Below are 24703 nucleotides of genomic sequence, written 5' to 3'. Positions count from 1 at the left end.
ACTTATTTTAATTTTATTTTTCATTACTTTTGTTATTAATGCCCTTTTTATTTATTATTTTACTTTGATTTTTTTAAAATTCCGCCCTACCTACATCTGATCCGACGCCTATGTAAGTCCCGTTCAAATCTCGCGTAAGTAACAGCCAATCACAGACCCCCTTTTATACAGGCTGTCGGTTGCTTACTTTTCAGTGTATACGGGCAATCTATCTATACATTATATTTTGCCCACTTGAATAAACCATTAATAGAAAATTGCTAGTATATTTTTATTTGCAAAAGAAATTCCACAGCATTTTACAATTTTTGTCATTACATTGAATATGTTTTTCACTTCCAACAAATGTGTACACTTCCAGATACATCTTCGCCAGCCAAGGTTCGTTCATTCAGTCATCGCTTCAATTTTACATCACTGAGCATAATTATCTAGAATGGAAGCAAAAAAATAAGTAAATCGTAATGATTAGAACACTGTAAACAGCTATAGTAAACAATGCAAACTGATTTTAAATTGTATAGCGGTCACCGGCCCACGGCATCGACGCAGAAAATTGGAGCAAAATAATATTTCCTGATCAAATGCGATGTGTTCCAAATAAAAAAAATATTTTATTCCAGTCCAAATCAGCTCAATTACTTTAATAAAGAGTTATTGTATAATGTACAAAACATTGATACAATTTGATGAATATTTACAGCTACGGCTTCAATACCGGAGACGATTTTGGCCCGATCGTCAACAAAACATCACCTGTCTCCAGGGCAGGCGACTGAAAAAAGACACCGGTGTTCGGTCGAACCGGTGGAAACAAAATCGTCACTCCCAGAATAACTATGCAAAATAAGGATCGAACCATTCGAGCCACAATATTAACATAAAAATGACTTTCGTTGCATTTTACAATGATAAACTTACCGAAAAAGCCGTGTCATTCCCCGGGTGTCATTCTCGGTCGCTAACGTCTGTATAATCCGCCATTTTATTTGAGTCTGTTTGCTACCTGACGTCATCATGTGCACTATAGAAGGAGGTCTGTGATTCGTTGACTAAAATCGTCGATAGTGGGTCTCGTTGAAATCTCGTTACATAGGCATCGGCTCAGATGTAGGTAGGGCGGAATTAAAAAAAAATCACAAAATCAAAATCAAAGTAAAATAATAAAATAAAAGGGCATTAATAACAAATATAATAAAAAATAAAATAAAAATAAGTTTATAGCCAAAATAATTAAAGCCCGTACACTACATCAGATTTTAATCAGATTGGTTTTGACTGAACGGCTGACTTTCGAATCTCGCTGGCGTCGTCCTGTGGTCACACCCACTCTGGGTGAATCTATATTACAGTAGGGGTTGGCCGATTTTCTCCCTGATTTGTAGGAATCTGTTTCTCAACTTGTCTCTTTATTTAGTTTCAATCAGTGGTCAAGATGGCTACCCCCATATAGTAAATATCGGTGGAGTAATCGCATTTATCATATTATCACTTGTACGCCAGCTGACTCTGGCCATTCCCAGGCCTCGCAACTTTGAAAGCAAACTATTCAGGGGAATCCAGACATGTTCCAGGCTACGTAAAAGCATACTATGTTCCCTAATGCGATATAGACTCGCGAGTGGACGCGACCACGAGTCGACGCCAGCGAAATTCGAAAGCCAACTGTTTAGTCACAATCCAAGCAGTTAGCCAATTCGCTAGCGAGTTTGCAAATTGGCTGCCCCAATACTGCTGAGACTTGCTGTAAACACTGATGTGCAATCGACACAGTCGAAATACAACATACCTCGCTGTCACCCATTTTTTTCTTTCGTCTGTGTAATCGCCAAGAATTTTAATTTCAATGTAAACATTGTTTGTAATGCAAGTCAAGATAACATGTGTGAACATTGTGTATGTGCGTGGAAACACTTGTCATACTCTAGTATTGGTAAATTTTGCCCTCGCACGTGGTTTTTGTTAATAATAAATATTTTTATTGCATCTAAATACATAAAACTATAAATAAATATGATAAATATCAATTCAAAATTGTCGTCCGATTATAAAAAAATAGGCTTTTATTATTTATGAATTTATTAAAAACATACTACTAATATAACTAAATTGTAGAGATATCACTGGGTTGAAATTGGTTTTAAAGTGACTTGAAATGGGACAAAAATGAGCCGCTTTCAAAAATCCTGTTGTCCGTATTCTTGCTACGAGCCTAGTCCCGGTTGCTAGGGACACAGCGTCCATCTAATTCTCCTACCAGTGTTGTCCATATTTTCTAATAATTATGGAGCGCTTTCACGACATAATGAATAAAAGGCATATGTGGTAAGAATCGTTAAAAGGTAAATGAAAATCTAATTATCACACATCTTTGAATATCGCTGATAGTAATTTGTAAATAGAACTAGACAGAGAAGAAGAAATGTAGAAAATACATTCCAAGTGCAATGATAACACGTGTCACACCGTGTTGTACTTAGCATGAACTAAATCAGCGCATCGGTGTGTCAAGCGTCAACATCTGATTACACATGTGAACAGTATCCATACGGTGAACTCCGAGATGAAACGCGTCTAGTTTCATTTTGACTGCAAATGTCAGTGTGTGTTGGTTGATCATCACTGTACTGAGCACAATTCAACGACCCCGTCAGCTGCCGTTCTGCTGTCTGAAACCCCGTGAATGTACCTGTTACCTGCACTGGCGGGCGACTTTGATTCTGCTCCGGCAGACGACACGGTGTTGTTATTCCTATCCTGCATTGTAATTTGTGCACATTCAGTGATAGCGCCAGTTCTTCTTTTTCGTCGTTAAGTTCTCTGATTTGACGTTTGAGCGTTTCGTTTTGATATTCCAACTTTTGCGTTTCCTGGAGTAGAAAACGTAAAGCCTGGTAAACGATGTCTACTCTTAGACACACTGTGAAGTTGGCAGAATGTTCATTAAAAGCATCAAATATCGAATTGTTGGTCTTCTTGAAATCCTGGTCACAAACTCATTGGATATACTAGTATACATAGATTTAAGCTAAACTATAGGTCCGTGACACAGATTTAGAATTAAAGTATTATGTGTATAGGTCAGTGACACTGAAATATATAGCAAATAACTATAAGTCCTTGATTTATACACACCTTATACAACGATTCGGCTTTCTGTCGCTGTCGATCACGGCACCTGGCTGCTGCTGCACGATTTTTCTCTCGTCGCTGAAGACGCTTCTGTTCCTCTGCTGGCGTAAGCTGTGAACACAGTAAATATAAGAACGTTAAAGGGAAACTAAATAGAGCCTATTTTGGTGTTTGTATTTATCAAGTTATGTATATTGATTATAAATTTGAAAAAAAAAAAAAAAAAAAAATGATTATCTTCAGAGTTATGATGATTTAAATATGAGAAACCATAAACCTGCGAAGGACTTCCGTTTGCGCCATCTTGCCATGAAAAAACGCCCTCATGAGGTATAAACAGGTAAGGTAACAAAGCATGATGACGAATCTGATTAAATATAAGCAACTTAGGGAGCCATAGCTGGCTGGACTGGTGAATTGACTTCTGGTCTAGGTTGTTTCGACTTTTACGTTAATGTTATTTACAAGCATATCAACATACAAACATTATGGATGTGCGATTGATCGAGACAGGCATTTTGTTTTGTTTTTTGTCTAACTGTCTAATAAATGATGTTTCCAGTACTGCACTGTGCGGCGTGCAAATTATTCAAAGTATGGATGCTGGAGTATGCAATCTTGAGTTCGTAGGGTGGTGGTGAAAACATTTTCGTCCATGCATTCACGGGGCTGCACTGGCAAATCATGGGACAAGTGTCACAGGAACACCAAGCAGATTGTTCACAGACTTCCGTGTAATTTGAAATAAAACTATCATCCGATAGGGGCATCGTCAACGATATACTCTCATCACTCACACTGGACTGATCTGAATCGTCACAGTATACCGTACTTCCCTGATCATAAGGCATGAACACGTAAAGGAAAAGTAAGGGATGAGCTTGTACTAGAGGACCAACTCAGAAAAAATGATTTTGTTTTGGGGTTAAACACTGTAACCAAGTTGCAAACAACGAAAAATTATCCAAAAAAAATATTCGTTCACCACGCCGGGCTCGGGAAAATAATACTTATTTTTGGAAAAAAATGCGTCATTGATTTGAACGATACTTACAATGAAGAAACAAACATGTTCATAAAAAACACACACATTTTATTACAATACGATTTACATACCGTCTGAATTTACGGTGAAATAATGGGTAGGGTCTGTGAGGAAACAGTGGACGAAGGCATTTATCATTATCTTCGTTTTGGTATGTTTTCGATCGTACGTAAACTCTCGACGCAAAACAATTTTCCACCATGAGGTTTTTCAGCACGATTTGACCTGGAACAACTTCCTTTGACATAACAGGTCATGTCTTTCATTAACCAATCAAAATGATGTGTCGTAATGATGAAATTTTCCGATTATTGACGATGTTTTTTAACGCAATGCGGAAGTGAATTACCGCAATGTTAAAATGCGATCTGTAGCACTGATTGCAACAAAAAAATGATGATTTTTTTCCCCCTAAAAACTGTCGATTCGCAATTTCCGAAATATAAACGACGGTCAATAGTAACCGGGGGTAAACTGAGTGTGGAGGAAGAATTTAAACACCTTTCTCGTTCGCCAACATGTCTCATCGTTCAAACCCTAGGCCTTTCATGATAGTCTCAAAGTAAACCATGCCCAATAACCAGGTACACGCCTTGACGATCACATTTTTGGCTTTTCGAAGGCTACTACTCAAAGAAATATGGATTACTCCAGAATTGCAACATTGATGTTCATCCTGAGTAAATGACAGAATAGAAACGATACGAATCACGTTGTGTTCGTTCGCCATGCACTCTGAACTTGAAATTAATGCGAGTTTTCTTATAAAACTAAAAGCATGAACCAAACTAATCACGATTATTATGAAATAAAACACACCTTTTACACGCATATTTTAAAGAATATCGTCGACGCCCAGTAAAAACACTCTGGGCTTATAATCGTGAATGCTCTCAACTCGATAAATACCAAGTAAAAACATAGGGATGGGCTTCATCCTCGGGAGGGGCTTACGATCGGGGAAGTACGGTACTTTAACGCAATTGGGCTTTCACTCTCAGAATACTGTGGTTCAAACGCATAAGGCTCTAACCCAAGTTTTAAAAAGCACATTGTGCATATAAAAGTTGAGTTTATACTAATAGTACACAATGCTTGGCAGCATGAACGGCTATGTACAATGGCGTATACGAATGCGATCAGATACTAAAACGTCATAGCTTTGAAAAGTACCCGGATGTTAAATATGTTCGTTCGTTAATTATTCCCCTCCATGAATGGCCTCCATGGCAAGCACTTCAAATGCCTGTCCAAGCTACAGTTTTAATTAAAACAAAATTAAACCACTGCAATATTATTTCGAATACAGTTTAGAATATACACAACTATAAATTAAGGCCGCATTTAGGTTCGCTTTAAACTGTTATGAAAGACATGACAAATCACACAGAGGCCAACGTATTTTTTGATCTTCATAATAATTGTAGGTCCCCTCCCCATTTAACTGAGCACCACGGAGATCTACCATATACCAACATATTACTAAAGGATTTGTAAGAGAATATGATACCATAACGTGTACATACTAAATAAGTTATTTTTAAGAGCGGTGGTCGTCGTGCCGCGTCCTATCCGATATGGGACTCATAGCGCTGCACACAACACGTGTAAAATACATTGTTTGTTTACATGGAGTTCGAACGACATGCCCACAAATGGAACGATTAAACGTGAATCGCTTCCATAATTGAGAACTCTTTCATATTTCAGAAAAGGGATATGGCTTTAGTTAGCAAGTTACTCGCCCATGTTATAAAACATATCGTTGCATCTGTGAATGTTTGTGTATTGACATAAATCCATTAGGTGTGTTAACGTTGCTCATAATGTTTGAACAAAGTATTTAAAAAAACACACCTGCATTGTCAAAATACCTCGACTTTTTTTGAAGAGGGGGAGGATCACTCAGGGACACGACACGCGTAAGGGTTGTCATGATACAAGTACAATCAACACCGTTTATTAGTTAAGTTGGCTATAAAATTAAAGACTGTTTCGATAACGCAAAAACTATATCATGTGATTATGAGCAAGCCACTTGTAAGGGAATAATATTACTGAAATATAATTTGTCGGTTTAAAGTTTACTCGACTATTTTAGTTTCTGTATAAGTAACATTGATAGCAACACCCCTTTATGCTGTGAAATTCTTTCTTCTGACCCCCCCCCCCCCCCTCATGAGAAAACAGGACTGCCCAATTGTTCAGAAAAACGCCGCTATCTAGACTTCTCGAGCTACACTTTTTTCAGTTCCACCAATGCTACATTCATACATACCTTAATAGGCAAAGTAGGTTCCGTTTTAATTGTAATGTCACCCAATCCCATGGCGTTTCTTCTGTTTTGTATGGATTGTTTGACCTTCTCTTTGATATTAGGGTCCATCGGCGCAAGGTAATCAGTTTGTCGTTGAGCTTCATTACTGTACGTGTGGCTTCGGTCTTGAACCGGCCGAAAGTATTGCGCATGCGTATAAATGTCCATTCTTTTTGATCTGTTGAAAGAGAGCGGCAGTGCAGAGTGACTTTAACACACTGATCAGATGATGTATTCTAGTCTTTCATCGTGACAGCCACCAGTCGTGACAGTGAGTCATAGTAGGAAGGGAGAAACGTAATTTTGGAATGTCGCCAATATCATCGTCAAGACCTTCAACTTTAACATGATGCTGTCCTTGGCTAACTAAAATATTTTAATACATTGTGTACTAGTATAATAATGCAGTATGACCATATATATCAATTAAATATTAACTTCTATCGCTATTCCAAGGTTGTTCGGATATTTTGGGCAATTTAGTAACACATATACTGTGTAAAACCAGAGTTGTAAATACATGTACATCCCTACTGCGAGTGATTGCTCAGTGTTGTTCTTTGTACCGAAAGTAATCCGGAGAATAATATATACTAACATATCCAAACCGCGTTAAATATGAGATCCTGGCTAGTCCACAAAACTTAGCATCCCCTGTTTTTGAATCACACACGTAGTATTCACCTGGCGCTCTCCTTATTATAAGACAATATTTTAGGATGTTCTTTCCACGACTCACTGTAGCGGACATGAACACATACATGCATTGACGAAACTGATCAGACTCGTGAAAAATAGGGAAAAAGTTGAAGATGGATGTCACTTAATTTGTATCTGAGATACTGAGAACCAGAACTGTCGGGACACCACTCTACTGCTACAACGGCTGAGGATTGTCACAAAACGGAGAAAATTCTGAGCAAAGAAAACACAATCATAAGATTTGTAATGTTCACCGGACGAATTTGGCAGTGAAGCAGTACTTGGCCTTCAATCCGATAATTATAAACTTCTTCCAAGAAGTTCTTGGCTTTCTCGAATTATGATATCCGCTCGCTGACTTCCATTGCATGAGTTTATTACAAGTGCCCTTTCAGTTCGTCCAATTTCATAGAAGCTACCGACATTCTGACGTCACCTACCTTTCCGTAGTAGAGTACACATATAATAAGTGATCATGACACCCGATTTTCCGACACGTTACCTGCAACCGCCAGTATTAATAGTTGCCTAAGCTCAACGCTTAAATTCATAATTCTATAATGTGCAATGTTGGTCTTTCTACGCAAATCAACACCGACTCAACCTCGTAAGACCACACAGGTCGTACGATACTATAATTATCGAGATGAAAAAGGTGAGTAATATTATGTTTCGTTCGTTCCAACCAAACCAAACATAATTATGTAGAAACAGGGGCAAGTATACACCTGATACAATTATTGTCGGTGCCTTTTGTAAAGTTCAACAATTGTTTCACCATGTTACAATTTCAGAAATAATTATCTTAACAAGCTCGAAAGTTATCCATATGTCTCGTACATGACCTAACCCGATCCGAACATTTAGATATACCATGGTTCATAGCAAGTTTTAGGAAGATAGAGGTACACTAATTGTACACATGTTTGCGAACTTTTAATTCTAATTCAACGGGTTTTTTTTAACAAATTGCAATTACATATTCATTATTCAATAAATATTCTAATTTGTGTTTCCCCGAGAGTGTGACTGGATGCCGATCAACAGACCTTCGGCAATAAAGCGCATATAAAATACCGTACTGTAAAATGCATCATAGCAACAGTGCAGTGTCTATATTAATTATACCCAATTTCTTGTATAAGTATTTTCATAGAGTTCCACGGTATATTCAACGACATGCATCCTCGCCCTGTCGCTGGCTCTATGATTCAACTTTTCACTCCAAATTATTGGTTAGTAACTCAGGTTTCAGGTCGGTGAGTTCTCATTATTAGTAAAAACGATAGGTGTCCGATTTCATGTATACTCACACCCTATTGGTTTTGTTCGTGTATACACCCTAGTTACGTGACGTCACGTTTATACCTAAGCACACAAAGACAATTTTATATTCCATGCAGACATTGCGACAAAAGTCAAACAAGGAAATAGAATGTATTTCTTCTGTGACACATTTAGTATGCACAGTCTGTTAAGAAACCTTGACACTAACATATAAGGTTTAGTTCATTTTTTTAAAGCAACAATTACGGAAATGCGTAATTGTTATTTTAATTAAAATTTAAATATTATAAACGGTATGTGAAACAACTATACGTTCAATGCTAAAAATAGGTAAAAGCACTAGTAACATACCCGGAAATAAAAAAAAACCTACATGTGTTGACAGAACCATTAAACAATTTCAGCAAACTGTTACCAATAAATTAATGAGAATGATATGAATACGTCTTAAATAAATCCTTTCACAATTTTGCAGCCAAATTCAAATTAATCAATCAATTATTCCATCCATCTTCTCTAGTTTCAATTTCATAAGTTTAATGACTAAGGCATTACATAATAAGCATTTGTAATAATTTACTAAAACTAACGTCCAAATTGCCTATGCATTGTGTAATACTGTAACCTCAATATAATGAATTTCCTGATATAATGAACACATGGCATGTCTCCCGCTCACAACAAACCCAATGTGCTTCATTATAGTGAACATTTCACTATAACAAACTAATTGTATGTCCCCCAAAGAGTTCGTTATAACGAGGCTACAGTGTACTAGTATATCATTTATTATCATGTGTCCGTATCATGTTTGTATTGTGTGATACACACGAGTGTGTAATCAGATTGCAAACACACGCATTCCCATGCCTAAATTCTTTGTTGGCCCAGCACACGGTGTCCAACACCAACACTCTTTCATTAAGTGTGTTATTCAGACACTCCTACGTAATGAGAAATGTGGCTTCTAATTTTTTAGATGTTCTGCAAATCGTCACATTAATCATCACCATGGTTTTCGACTTCATACTTAACATTTTAAAACACCAACTTTATCTTCAAAGTTGGAATTATTACATCTAGATACAATTAATCGTTTTAACAATCGTTATCCAGATACACGCAGTTCCATGAGAAGCAAAGTGCTACATAGGATCGAGTGAGAAAGGGGGGTGTTTAAGTGTAAATAAGGTGACCATATTTTGTTTCACTCAAACCAGCTTTTTCTTGTAATTATTTGTTCTTTCAGACATGTGTCCTGCTGCTTCTAATTAATTTATTCCTGTATGTGTACTTAAATATCACTTATCGAAAAGAAGATGCTTGGATTAACCATGGAGGTAAAATCTCTTTTTACCTCCATGGATTATCTATCACATATACAAAATCGTTTGTTGGCCCCTGTGAATACTTGGAAATATTTTGTGTGCGGATACATTAAAATAGTAAGTACACTTATACTGTTTTTTTCTCAAGGAAACACTACGACAGGCTGGTTAACGCCCTGAAGTCAAACTATGAGGGTTCCGGGCACATAATAAATAATTATGACATTAAATAAAAGTCGCATATTAATTGTAATTATTATGTATGCAATATGAGATTAACGGCGAGATCAAGAAAACAACACCGACACACAAGTACATGCACAGAAAACGTAATAGACCCACATCCTACCTGCAATTATTTCCCCACAATGCCGCGGCCACTCAAAGCAATTTCATCTGCGTTTCCTCATGATATGCTAACCCTGAAGTATAGGTGTACACGGAAACGAATTCTTATCACAATGGTACACTGTTCATGGGCTGTTGTTATTGTTACTTAGTAAAACGACCAGGAAGTAAACAAAATTCTCATGGATCGAAATGCATGATATGTGATAACATTCGTTTTGTTACTGTAGAATACTTTATTTTTGCTATTTTTGCTGAAGGAATAATTCAGTGAAATTGAAATCAAGCGAATATACCGTTTTTCCTATATTTACATTCAACTCGTCAGCAATCAGTGAAAATAAAATCCATTCAAAAAGTCTATTCAGCGAAAATTAATTCCAGCTAAAATAAAGTATTTTACAGTATTTTGTGGCAGATATTGTTTCTAAGGTTGTTTTACATTTTCAATATAACATACATATTTTATTTCCTTCTGCGAGTGGTTCACATATTTGCACTTTTAATGTGTACATACATGTTTATCATTTGTGTCACACGTGCCGGGATTTTCCCGCAAAATTTCATTTTATATGAGTGAACCTGTAGCTGCAAATCTCGACTTCGTGACATCCGGGTACCGTACAAACAAAATGTAACATTGTCTCGACAAAATGTTCTGTAAAAAAGTAATGCGATTGATAACAAACGAACTTCTCTATTTCTTTCGCCCTCCATGCACTATCTTGAATTTAAGAAATGATAAATAAATAAAAAAATATAAAAAAAAATAAATAAATAAATAAAAAAAATAAAAAAAAAAATTGCACATAATGTGAAAAGGAAAGAAGACTCCTACAAATTCATCACGAAATATCCCTTGTTATCTAGCTATGCTAGATTGGCCATTATATCTGATGAGGTGGCTAGGTTCAATCTGATTAAAATACATTCTATATTGTTGGTAGTACAAATACAAAATTGTGATATACTTCATAAAATAATTATAACAAGTATAGAACAAATTAAAGGAAATATATAAAATTAAAAAAAAAATAAACACCGTACAATACACTAATTTAATTAGAACGTGTATAAGGTTGATAATTAGTAATCAATAATGTGCATATAGGAAATAAGAGTCACAATATTCAACACGCAGAAGTGATATGAAGATATATGAATAAAATAATGCTAACCTGAATTGGAACCGAACTACCAATACTGTAAATAATTGCCCTTCTCACTCATTATTCGTGGGCAGAATGTGGGACTCTCCTCTATGCTGGCAACGTATCCGGCTCTCCTCCACTATTTTAGAATTTTAGATACTTCCGCGTGTCAAACAAGTACTTTGTGTACGTGATGACACGTCAGCTTTCAGAGCTGTTCAATAGAGGGTCCCGATTGTCCCAACATATACAATCTTATTTTTCTTCATTGTCAGTATAAATACCACATGATGGGGTGAGGTGAGGCGGGGTGTAATGTATGTTATTGAGCAAATCATTGCTCCTTGTACAGGCACAGTGAATAATGATAGCTTTATCACGGTGTCTGTACTATTACAGGTGTGCACAACCACAGTCAGCAGATATTTACTATATGGGGGCCGCCATCTTGAATACAGCATGAAACTATATAAATAGACAAGTTATGAAACTAGTTTTTCAGATTTCTACAAATCAGGAAAAAATACCAATCTTTCTCAGCCAAACGATCCGCTGGGGCAATATTAAGCCAACCGCTGACATAATTCGGTCAAATTTTTCGTTTTTGTATGGAAAAATCGCTTGCATAGGAACTAATTACACGAAGAACGTAAAACACTTTCCCGGGGTTCTTGAAACAAAAAACTTGCATTCCAACTCAGCAACCAATCAGCTACGGCCTTACAGTTAGATGACAATTTCGGTTTCAAATACCTAAGTAAAGTGTTCTATGTTCGAAGCAGGGAAAAAGGATACTGCGCATATTATGCTAATAAGTCGGAAGTGTAGACAAATAGTATCATTGGTTCTTACTGTAATTACGAAATTATCTATTTTCGGAGTGGAACTACATCACAGAATATTCTACCACCATTGTACCATGTATTTCCAGCGTCTGTCAGATATGTAGAAAGTAGTTAAATAGGCTTTTGATTGTTGGATTTATTTGAGAGAAAAGCTGTCATCTGTAGAACAGGTGTCTTAACATTGATGGCAAATATTGATATGATATGTGCTGAGAAAGGTGTTGCTTCAGCTAAATATCAAAAATTAAATAGAGTGGAACCCCAAAATTCACATACTGGATCTAGTGCATCAACAATTGGTCAGGGTATACGGTGTAAAAGAATACATTCATCAAACAAGTTCATGGTGGGTTCGTTATTTTTATAAATAAGGATATCAGCCATCCGAAGTAGATATTTACCCAGTTGGGACTTCTGTAACTGTCTCATGCTACGACCATCTTGGAAAAAAAAACTCATGTCAAATACACATGGCTGTGGAAGACCAATTAGATATGTAACTGACAACAATCGGCAGACATTGGAGTTCTGCTTATGACATCTTCATTTTCAACCTTAATCAGACTTCTCATTACAGCAAATGTCTTGGTCAATGTTCTTCAATTGTTTTGCAATTGTTTTGCCACTTAGCTTGGTGTGTATGTTCTGCCTTATTTGTAATGAATCATCGACATTCACTCGGTAATCAGCAATCAAGCCTGCTTCTCATCATCATCTTCAACAGCGAAAGAATTGTGCTTAAGAGGAAAGGCCTTAAACTTCTTGAAGATCTGCGCTATTTATTTCTGACCAAGTTCCAGTCAGTGTTCTGGCGGACACTATTTGTGTCTTCCAGGACCACAAGGAAACATATGTTTATTTTTAAGGTTAAGCTTCCAATTTTCGGTATTTTCAATCCTTATGAATATTCTATCATCGGATACAATATTCATGATCATAACCTATAACTTTCCTTGTCCTTCTTCAAATCATCTTCAAGATTCGGAAGAGATTATTCGGAAGAGGTTATGGGTATCCGTGCAAACTTAGTTTAATCCCCTACTTAATGCACACTGTAAATGCCATTATTATATTCTTTCCCATATTCTATCAACTCAAACTGGAAATAACATACCCAGCTGCAGATAATTAAGTAAAAGTACAAGAACACAAAACAATCAACGACAACATAACAAAACAACTGTCAATTATCGCAGTCAGGGGTAAACTCACAAGTTCCGTGCGGTAATTTGATTGACTGGAGATTTTAATCCATGTTACACTTGTTTTCTGTTGTCTTTTAAAAAAGGAGATCTGCATTTGATACAATGATGCGATTACTTTAAAACACCAATTTACCTGTCAACATTGAATTATGGGTTTTACCTGTTTGCCCGTAATTAATCTGGTTTAGAAAACCATCATAGGTAATGCGAGGTTTCTAAATAAAAATGTATCAATACTAAATTTCCTATACTTCAATCACACACTAGGTATATATTGATGATATATATAGATACATATATGATATTGTAATAAACAACTCTTAAAACATACGTAAAGTAAAATGCTTGACGTTAAATTCAGGAATACGCTCAAAAACATGTGTTCTAGGACTTTTATGGCTACAATTTTACCAGTTACCATGGTAACATAACTATTTTCATTTTGTTGGATGTTTGGTAAATCATTACCTACGTTTTGAAACCAAACAGGAAAGTAAGCATAAATATATAATGGTTTTAACAAAAATAGTTCTCATGTATTTTAACCCAAACTGCTAATTTACATTTGGTTGGAAAATCATATTTCCCCAAGGTTGATTTTGATTGATTTTTTTACAGCTTTCAGAACCCTGTATAAAGAGTTTAAAGTAAAAAAAAATGGTTGTTATACAAAAAGTCTGGGTACCGATGACTGACTAAGTATATCGACCTTACTTTAGGTCCTTTTTATTATTCAAGAAACGTTCCGAGTGCCTGTAGGTCTCGTGCCACCAATGGCTGTTGTTAACAATGGGTTTTCTTTCACTGTGTTTTATCTGAAACGCAATGCATGAGGGCGTACTCCAATTATGTCAGCTGTAAAAATTGTGTGTGTCGCTTTCAAGTTGTTTATTGACAAGTACCGGCGACCTGTGGATCTGAGCATCTCTCAATTATATTATACAATTCCAAACTGGCTGCGTTTCTGAGAATATTGAAGGTAGAAAAATGACAAATCTGTGTGTTTTGCTTACATCCATTTTGAGTTTGAGCTGACCAACGTTTTACTGTGGACGCATGAATGAAAGGAACACACCGCCAGCAAACTTGCTAACGAATCGTCTGCGATGATGTATGGAGATCGTTATCAATTTGATACACTTTGGGCCACCTCATTCTCAAAAGGAGGCAATGGTATTTACTTAGAGGGCGCACTTTCAAGTCGTTACTTCACGCTAAATTTTCGTATTTCCCCGTTTTGTGCTATTTTAAATGTAATAAATTCTAAAGTACAATTACAACACCTATTTTTTTGCAAATAGTATTGTTTTGATAAAATTTGACCATGTATGAGAGTAGATACTAGTAGTCTCTTCCAGCATACGCTGATAGCATTTCCACAAAACGTGGTGCGGTGACTGCATAGAACTTTCTTGAATTTCTTTTCCCTGATTTAACCTGTTGATTGCAAATTATGTACCAGTTTCAATTAATACTGAACTTAATTGCGGAATTTAATAATAACAATTATTACGGAAAATTCATATACCAATCATGTCCCTCTCTAAAAGTATCTTGGCCTCCTATTGAAAATGGGATGGCCTAATCAACGATCTCCAGACTCAAGTTTGAATCAACACAGGCGATTCGTTAGCAAGTTTGCTGACAATGTTGGTAATTAGGTGTTCCTTTCGTTCACGCAGCCACAGTGTTGGCCAGAATTCTATTACATACATGTGGTTTCAACATATTAAAACAATATTTTGATCTTTGTAACCCCTTTTCTTGGAGAAATTCACCCAAACGCTAGCATTGTCGTTTATGGAGGTCTAATTAATGGTGTGAGACCTGTATAAGTCAGGTGAGATCCCTGTCGCCGACGATGGCGCTTTAGCGATGAGAGGGGCCAAATGACAACCACGAGACGATTCGACCTATATTTGCGATTGAAACAATGACGCGACGACTTTAAAACGCAATTTTATTTTTATTTTCTCGTAAAAAAAAACACTATGCAAATATTCCAAATGTGAACATTAATAAAACTACCAATATACAAGTATCAGTGAAAGAAATATAACAATTGTGAACAAACACTCACAATCCAATGAAGTAAATAAATACATGTACTAATATGAAAATATACTATTTGAATGGAATGAAATGAAGTGGAATGCAATGGAATAGAATGCAATACAATGTAACACATGATGAACTCTCTCTTCAAGACACTTTGTTGTACACTTTAAATGAATATAACATTGTAGCGATGATAATATAATTAAACTAAAATGATTTGCTTTGAGAGATGCAACCAATTAAGAAGATTAAAAAGCAAGCGTGGAATTGACCGATTTTTCTCGATGATAGACGATGATAGACGATTAAGCCCAAACAGACTCGTATCGTTCATCTGTCATTCACAGCTTCATTTGATGGTCTGACATTTTCATTTGTAAATTGGAATACAGTAACAACTAAAAATGTGAATGATTATGATTGTATCACAGTGTGGTTGAAATGATGGCATATTCGCACGTGGTTGAGAGTGGACCAATCACAACAGAAGCACATATGAACCCATAATGCACCGTGACAAAAATCACACACTTCAATCTATTTCCAGTTCATCTCGAGAAGGCAGCAAAGAGAGGGTTCTGTTTTCTAACTCAAAGGCCAAGTTGCTGTCATGGTTACTATCGTGCGGAACATTGCGCAGTGATGCCGCAAGGTCTCGCTCATGCGATCTAGGCAAATCGTGGCTGTACTGGTCGGATGATGTTGTCAATATTGTGAAAGTTGGCGGATAGCGGAGACCACAAGAAAGTGCATGCGACTGTAGGTAGAATTTTAAACGTTCCCTTTCTTCCTTGAGTGTGTCAATTTGTTCCAGCAATCCCTGTTTTTCCTCCTGTAATTTATCTGCTTCCTGGAGAGAAAACAACAGCAAACAGTTATGAACATGTATACTACACGACTTTTTTTTTTAAACGCCCTTTAGCGGCGAGGCTTTGCCAAACAAACTCTGATTTCATACAGCATGAATATAGGGGTTGTTTCCTGTCTGTTGGCTAGGAGGGGACTGAGTGATTGGCTACAGTGTTTTACCAGTACTGTCAATCTTTAATCCGATTTATCAGGTAAACCCGACTGTAGTTAACCAAATAACTAATAATAGTCGCAACTTCCTCTATATAAACGTAATTAGTTTACCCTAATTATTCTCGTTTATTGGAATATCATATTTTAGGCCAATATTTGACACCTAATACTGAATGGTTGCAGGGAAATGTAACATTAATCCCAGTATTTTCAGAGTTAAGATTTACTGTCATAATTGAAGAGTTTGTTGACGAGAGCGAGGCTGTGATATATGCAAATTTGCGCGCGACAAATAAACTGCATCTATGAGAATAACGCATGTTCTTCTGAGTCACGGTCTGGATTTTAGTTTTAACAATTACAAAATGATATTGTTTTCCAGAGTGAATGTGGAATTGATGACTACCCAAATGTTTATATTTACATACAAATATATTACTTTGGGGGCTTATTTATTGTTTTTAACACGACATTTAGAATTTATATTACTCTAATTGGAAGTACACTTTAAACAATTGATTGGTTGAATGAAAATATCAATCATCTGAAGATCGCATTTGCCAGTGGAATTCCTTGCGTGCACTTATGACGTCACACAGTGTGTCACGGCCGTTGCGTACATCTGATTAGATAATGAGATGTCACGTGCAATGTAATGTATCAAAGTAGAGCGAATGACTCTGTCCCCATTCAGACTAACGACAGGATATTACGTTAAAAGGGACAAAACTTGGTCTACTTTCTTTATTTTTTCAAGCCATTATTTAATCAATCCTACTATCCCACACGTGGTACAGCCACGAAGCTAAAAAGTGCTTAGTCCCACGGTACAGCTGTCGGGGTATACGGCAAAGCCATGGATCACACTGTCGCTGGTACCTATCATCGTTGCAAGGAAATACTACTAGTACACGCACTAGATACTCGTGGCGCTTGACATCGAGTTGTGTTTAAGGGGATGAATATTTTTTGTGAGTAAGAACATGTATACGCCTACGGTCTTTGTATAGGCAGGAGAGACGCTAAATAAATTAAAAAATGCGCCATTTCAGATTAACCATGCTTCGTGGTTATCGATATTAATTATTGATGGACATGAGTGTTCCGTGTGTAATCAAGGGTGGGCGGATTGACGTACGGAATGGTATCAAATACAATCATCTTGGGTGTTGTTTCTTTGGGAATCTCCGGTAGGAATGCTCAGATGTGTATACCCATGTCGTTTATAGAGTAATATTTTGTAATCTGCAAGGGGTAATTTCGAGGGTAATAATTTATTTTATTTTTTTTCGTCAGTGGGCGCTTTTCGGTGATAAAAAGCGGGAAGTAGCATATGAAATCACTCAGTGATATAAACAAGTCGATCAATATTTTTATTAGAATTATTTTACTTTACTTCGTTTGCTGCATTTCAAATTACTCCCATACGGCCATAACCCACCAAATCAACACCGCCGAAATTGATAACCATGGACCAAAGGCACAAACATCGTCAGCTGACTACTAGCGTTCTAAAAATAGTATATCATTGTGGTAAACAGAATCACATGGTACACGGCACGTTATGAGTCATGTCATTGAAATGTACAAGCCATTGTGCTGTTCAAATAACGCCCCCATGCGACAGTATAGCAAAACAGCCACCTACATGTATCTAAATTTAGCACCGTGGGATTGCCCGAAGTCCTTTCGAATTGAAACGCTCTTTGTTTTTGCACATTATAGAGGGTTCGGCTAAAGTGTTTTAGTATACCCGTTAACAGATGCAGCTAGCTACAGTGACTCGAGCAAGAAAAGTACCGATGGTACGGAAATCAGAACAAAAATCTTCAAGTTGACACCCACACACTACCATTGAAAAGCACCACCTTAAACTGAATTATCGCAGTGTTTGATTAAATTGGTGTCAAAATGAAAGTGTTATTCAATAACTTTGATTGTAAAGAGAGAATAACAACATACGCGCAGCTGATTGAAACATATGGTGAAGCACTAGACATTCAGGGCATTTTGTTTTTCGCAAACAGAGCCGTGGGTTCAGAGTTCGTCGTTGCATCAGCAGTGACTCATAGTCCCAGCACATGTTGGTTGCCTCGATACGTCAATGTAGCCTTATCGTCGAACCCCAAAAAAACCCAGATCTATGGTTTTTTGAACGTATTGATGTTTGCAGTGGGACTAATTGTAGGTATACAGAGATATTTCTGAGTACGTGACGGCTACTCACTATGTTTGCCAAAGATATCAATGGAATCAAACAGATGATATCACCGAATACATATCCGGTACTTAGAACGGTGTTATGGCAGTAAAATATTTATTATCGTGCAAGTCTCACCTCTTCCAGTAAAACTTCCCTCTCTTTCTTCTTCTTGCGGCATTTCTCAGCAGCTTTTCTGTTCTTTTCTCGCCTCTGCCTCACGCGATCTCTCTCCTCTGGAGTCAACTGCGAACAAGAAGAAAACAGTGAGATTTGACATGTTATGTCTCTCATATCGTTGCAATAAATCTTGAAATCAAGAGCGCGGTTAATACCTCTTCTGGTTCTAAGACATTTTGCCAGTTTGGTGCGATTAACGCAGGTGTGTTAGCATTGTCGTCGTCCATCACGGTTCCCAAATCGTATCTGGCAATCTTTTTCCTTGGCTCCTTCATATCATCATCAACTGATGACGTGAGACCAACCACCCCAAAGTCAGAACTATACCGTTGTTGTTTCATCGTAGTCTGTGGAATCCCTTACGACGGAGCACTACTGAACCGGTCACGAGTGTATGTACCAGGGACTTGTCTCTGCTCTTATAAATACCCTCGGTCATATTATAAAGTGGGGGCGCTGTCTGTAAGTTCATTGTGTAGGCGTCAGTGTGAATGAGTCACGGCCGCTGCTAAGCTATATATGGCTTGTTTTTCCCGAGACCCGGCCCCGGTGTACCCACGCAAAGGGTCGTAGTAGTACATGTGTATTAGGGGGTTAGCACGTGCTGTTCTAGCTACGTTAACTGCTGTATTTCCAGCCGCCTACTCTGAACCAGTGGGAGGGACATATTATACGCTCGTCACGAAAAGCAGTGGACTCTATCTGTAGTTAGAAACCCAATTATTATAACACTGCTTTCGTTTCCATTGTGGTTAGAGGCCGGATATTATTTCACGCCATCTAAGATTTAGGTATAATACCGTGGATGGAATACATCTAATATGGAATTCTAAGCCTCGGGTATTTTCCACATACAGGAACAACGAACCAGCGCACACAATAGTGAGTTCGAATCACAAGAGACTTTCACTCCAATGTGGCACGTTGCGATTTCATCAGCCAGGGTATGTCCCGGTCTCCACTGACGACGAGTTCGACCTCGACAAACATCCAGGCCTCATGACACGGTCACTGAATCACAACCGTGTTTCTTCGTAGTCATGTAGTACATATTGTCGCTAAAGGCGGATTGATTTTAAAGTTTCGCTTTTCGCAATACTTTGAAATCACGAAGAGGAAGGTGTTTTGGCGAACACGAAAGATCTGGTGACGAATAGACACTATTGCAGTTTACTTATAATAAATATCAAGCTATATAACATAGCTACGGATATATCAATAGAATATCAACAGTGGGCTTAATATAATAGTCTGTAATAATAATAATAATAATAATAATAATACATTTGCTAATTGAAATTACCTTTTCCTTTTTATCCTAACGTTAATGTTTATGCCAAATGAAACACAAATTCATGAAAAAACAAGTATTCTCCATCTAAGTAATTTTGTTATTTTTAGGGTATTCTTGTTAGCAAACAAAAAGCTAAAAAATCACCCGTTAACAGTTCCCCTACGTACGATTATAACTTTTATCTATATTGGGACGTTACTCACATGGACTTTAAAAAGATGTATTCTCGTGTTATATTAATATCGAGTGATATATCGCAATTTGGGCTCTACTGGAATAATCATTTATTTTAATGAACAGCCCGAAGATGATCATTGTCGAATTGCATGCCTCAAAATGGAACTCTTAGCCTCCGGGATTTTTGCTTCATATACAATAGTGAATTATAAACAAAACTGAATGAAATCAAGATGACTTTCACGAGTCAGACGGCGAATTAATCGGCTAGGGAATTCCCCGGTCTCTGCAGAAAACCATCAGGATGGAGATACACTCTTATTCATACAAATCAGTAAAGAAATGTATCAATTTGAAATACCGTATTAAAAAATAAACAAATTTTTCAGATTACAAAACCACAAAACCAATAAAAAGTGACAATAAGATTAAGTAGATTATATCACTTTCACTTTACCATACAAGACAAAATCACTAACCAACAGACATCATACGAACTCATTAGAGTTATGGTAGATTAAAGGGCGGCAGTCGTCGTGCCGCGTCCTCTTCGATATGGGACTCATAGCGACGTATACAACGCGTGTAAAATACATTGTTTATTTACATAAAATTCGAACACGCGCTGCGCGACGACCACCGCGCTTTAAAATGTAAAGTTAATTAAAATATCTAGCTGTAATTGTCGTGTTTATGTTCATTTGTTGAAGGTAAAGTATCAGATATATATGTTTTACTTTCTCTGGTATAAGCGTTTAGTTTTATTTTCGGCAACTTGCAAACATGCTTTTACAGATAGGTGGAATTATAAGTTATAACTCTGTGTAAAACCACGTGTTTTCAATACCGTGCATGTAATATATAAATGCAATGGCCTCGGATACTTTCACCGCGGGATCACAAACCTGCACACACAATAGCGAATTGTAAACACAAGTGACTTTCACGTCACTTTCGATTTCATCATCTAGGGTATGTCCCTGTTTCCATGACGACGGGGTTGACGCTATTACATATTCAAATCCCATCGCAGTTGCAATGCAATTGGGGCATATTGTCGTTAGTGGTGATCTTATTTTAAAGCTTCGCGTTTCGCAATACTTGAAATCAAGAAGTGACGGATGTTTATAAGAATCACAAGCACTAGTAATCAGGTGACAATTATAAGACTATGTTTCAGTTTGAAATGACAATATCCTGATAGTCTGACGTAAGTGAGCCATATATACCCGGGGAGAACCAGGCAAACACCGATTCATGATAAAAAAAAACAAAAAACACTCCACCCAAGTAATTGTGGTACTTTTTAGGGATTCACATCTCCCACACAGCACTTTAACAGCCTCATATGATGGTAGTCATGTGTATATTTGTGAAATGTTACTGATGTGCACGTTAAAAGTGACACATTCAGTGTTTTGCGACGTCTAGATTGAATAACACATAATTGTATAGCATAAACCTATTATATATCAACTGTATACTTTTATAGAAAATTCGTTTTTAATTTGTGTTTGTTTTATATCGATCAATCAGGACAATGGGTTAATATACGTATATGGGACGTTTTATTTCTACCACACCTTCAACGCGTAAAGGAAACCCTTTAGCCTTGGCGATTTCCGCTGCACACAATCAGGCAAACCCTTTGTAAAATACAATGAATTATGAAAAAAACTCAAGGTGACTTTCACGCAGCGTTGTTATCGGGTGTGGGGGTGGGGTGGTGCCCCGGTCTGCGGAGGTCTGTGGACATACCTAATTTACATTATTATGCATACAAATCATTCGACAGAAAATGAACACATTATTACAGATGAAGAAACGGTTAATGACTAGATTATACAAAACAGAAACACTAACCAACCTACATTACACCAAATATATAACTATAAGCGTGCTTGAAATATCTAGTTGTTATTTTCTTTTTTTTTGGTTTTCATTTGTTAGGGGTATTGTATTGTATTTATTACATTATTCGAAATATGCGTTCAATTTTAATTTATGTTCGTCAACCTGCAGACATACTTTGGTGGATGGTCAAACCTTACGTTAACACGTGTTTAAACCCATCGTTTTATTTAGTATCGTGCCTCAAAAGCATTCTAACACATTTTGAGATATTATCACACGTCACTGCCGCGTCGAACCCCATATAACAAATGATTTTCACTCGTGCTCCGAATTTATCATCTACTATCTTTCCCAGTTCCCAAGAAGACGTGATTGAAAATCAGGTCATTAGATGGTGAATAAATCTTCAATTGCCATACGACCTCATGGTAGTGTCGTTTCTTTTTTCGCAATACTCCAAACTTGAGAGAAGATACAGGTGCCGCTATCATGTACACTAGTAATTTAACTATTAGACGATTTTGCAATTTGAAAGGGCCATTTCCCGATAAACTGCATAGTAGGCAAACACCGATCCATGAAAAATAAATATCTGCTACCTAATTATGATTGGTACATTTAGGTGATTCTCGATCACCGTCACTTCAAAAAAAAGCACCCTTTAACCTCTACAGTACTCACTTTGTTTGAATACCTGAATGTAGGACATCCCGTTTGAGTCACAGAAGTCATATACCACTTATCAACTTAGCCGTGGATTTCACAGAAGAAATATATTTTTTTATATTAGGCCAAACACATATTACAATGTCATCAACGTGCATGGAAAGCTATGGTATGCTTCCCTCTTGAAATAACTATGATTGTACACCGTTGTGCTCCCACGAGAAAGACATCATTTATATATGCATGCCACCTCATGCCCTAGTTGTCATGGACACGGAGTGTCTTGCAGCCCGATCGCCAGAGCAACCCCAACCCTTAAACAAGAAAAATCAAATATATTCCAAATATATTTATATATTCCAACTTCGTCCTCATTAGCTTTAGTGGAGGACTATATGCACATGTTTACCCCAACAAACAAACATTGCATTTATTATAAGCAATGAGCTCCTCGGTTTGCTAAAACTGCATGTCGACTTAGAAAAAATGTGCATGCACATTGTTGATTATTTTACTGATTTGTTCTGAATTACAAGTTCTTGAGCCAACAAATATGTGTGTGTTTTGATGAGTAACTACTCATCTATGTGCCTGAAACAGTGTGCTTCTACAAGTCACCGTGAATACCGTGAATTTTCCGTGTATTCACCAAACAGATTTTGAAGGAAACTCCTGAAGAGGAAGATTGTCACCACACGGGAATACACACTCACATGAGAATGAATAAAATTCCCAAGTGACTTTCACTCGTGTAATATTACACCATGATCATGGGTATGCCCCATGTTTCCATTGACGACGAGTTTGACCCGTACGCAAATGTAGGTCTCATTCACTCATTCACTCACTCACTCACTGGTCACATACATGTAATGCAGTCTAGTGATTATTGTTGGATACGGCATTTTAAAGTTTCGTTACAGCAAATGCTTAAAACGCTGGTGGCAACCGTGCATGTAGTCCGGCGCGGGGCTAACACACTCGGGCGTAAAGTAATTTGAGGCAAACAAAACATGTTTGGGAAATAAAAACACATCACCCACCAAAGAAATTTTATGTTTTTTAGGGGATTCTAGTCCTCCAACGCCCATTTTAAAGATTAAATCGTGAGCATGATGTTGAAATTTCCCCACCTCTGACTGGCCACTCCGTCGCCCACAACATGAAGATCCTTTCTTCCTGGCAGCCGACATTGAATCCCCAAGTCGTGTCTCTGTTTTCCGCTAGAATATAATTCCCCCACCTATCCCCAGTAAGTATTGACCTTCATTGTCGATGTACGGCCGCGAGTTGCAGTCCACTGAAAACTCAAACTGCGTCACAAATAAAACGTATTCAGTCCTGACTGGCTCAACATACGTACGTACGACGGATCACTATTATCATGTTGACAACCCCATAGGTAGTTTCGCTTTCGTTAACTCGAACAACCAATAAAAACACACTTCAATTATCGTTATACATGTTACAAGAGTCATGATTTGGCGCGTAATTTGGATATACGCGTGCTTGTTAGTCTTTTGAAGATTGTGACCTTTGTCACCCCTTTTCCAGGAATAAACGCTGTCATAAAGTACGTTCCACGAACTACATCTTTTAAAGTAGACACTTAAAAATATACGATGCTGTTTTAAATCGGTTTGCTCTGTGTTCATCGTTAGTCGTTAGGACTGTCCGCCATATTGTGCCGATCACATGTTTTCACCTTAGACGCCAATGAGGAAGTATTAGCGCTAATATTATCGAACGCTAAATGTGCTGAATTTGTTTGGACTTTGCCATTGGGGTCAAACATTTGAAATTATGGGCCATGGCCGAAAGAGTGTGACAGGCGCAATTTTTTTGTCCCAGTTTCTTGTCTGTAAATATGAGCTTTCTTGATTTTTTCCTG

General features: G+C 37.3%; 2 protein-coding genes and 1 long non-coding RNA gene across 4 annotated transcripts; all 3 read right to left on the bottom strand.

Moving 5' to 3' along the window:
- Nucleotides 1-257: 257 nt before the first annotated feature.
- On the bottom strand, nt 258-1583 carry LOC146748613 (uncharacterized). The gene is made up of 2 exons (XR_014931380.1): nt 922-1583; nt 258-431 (listed from the first exon to the last, which is right to left on the bottom strand). It is a non-coding gene; the product is annotated as an uncharacterized LOC146748613 (long non-coding RNA).
- A 373-nt stretch (nt 1584-1956) lies between these two features.
- LOC146748612 (cyclic AMP-dependent transcription factor ATF-3-like) lies at nt 1957-10264 on the bottom strand. Its single transcript, XM_085506865.1, has 4 exons — nt 10161-10264; nt 6456-6672; nt 3136-3243; nt 1957-2870 (listed from the first exon to the last, which is right to left on the bottom strand). The coding sequence occupies exons 2-4, from the start codon at nt 6660-6662 to the stop codon at nt 2526-2528; spliced, it is 660 nt and encodes a 219-aa protein (XP_085362991.1). The 5' UTR covers nt 6663-6672; nt 10161-10264; the 3' UTR covers nt 1957-2525.
- Nucleotides 10265-15306: 5042 nt separating this feature from the next.
- LOC100376391 (uncharacterized) lies at nt 15307-24204 on the bottom strand. Of its 2 annotated transcripts, none has more exons than XM_078005689.2 (3): nt 23946-24204; nt 18780-18887; nt 15307-16268 (listed from the first exon to the last, which is right to left on the bottom strand). In XM_078005689.2, exons 1-3 carry the CDS (start codon nt 24003-24005, stop codon nt 15951-15953), a joined length of 486 nt encoding a protein of 161 aa, XP_077861815.1. In that variant the 5' UTR covers nt 24006-24204; the 3' UTR covers nt 15307-15950. The 2 variants fall into 2 exon arrangements, with proteins under 2 accessions (XP_077861815.1, XP_002741334.1); XM_002741288.4 differs by lacking the exon at nt 23946-24204 and adding an exon at nt 18977-19255.
- Nucleotides 24205-24703: the final 499 nt, after the last annotated feature.

Source organism: Saccoglossus kowalevskii, chromosome 2 (assembly GCF_978046115.1).
Source record: "Saccoglossus kowalevskii chromosome 2, keSacKowa6.1, whole genome shotgun sequence".
In the NCBI taxonomy this organism is placed as follows: Eukaryota; Metazoa; Hemichordata; class Enteropneusta; family Harrimaniidae; genus Saccoglossus; species Saccoglossus kowalevskii.
This window is presented reverse-complemented; position numbering and strand designations above follow the sequence as displayed.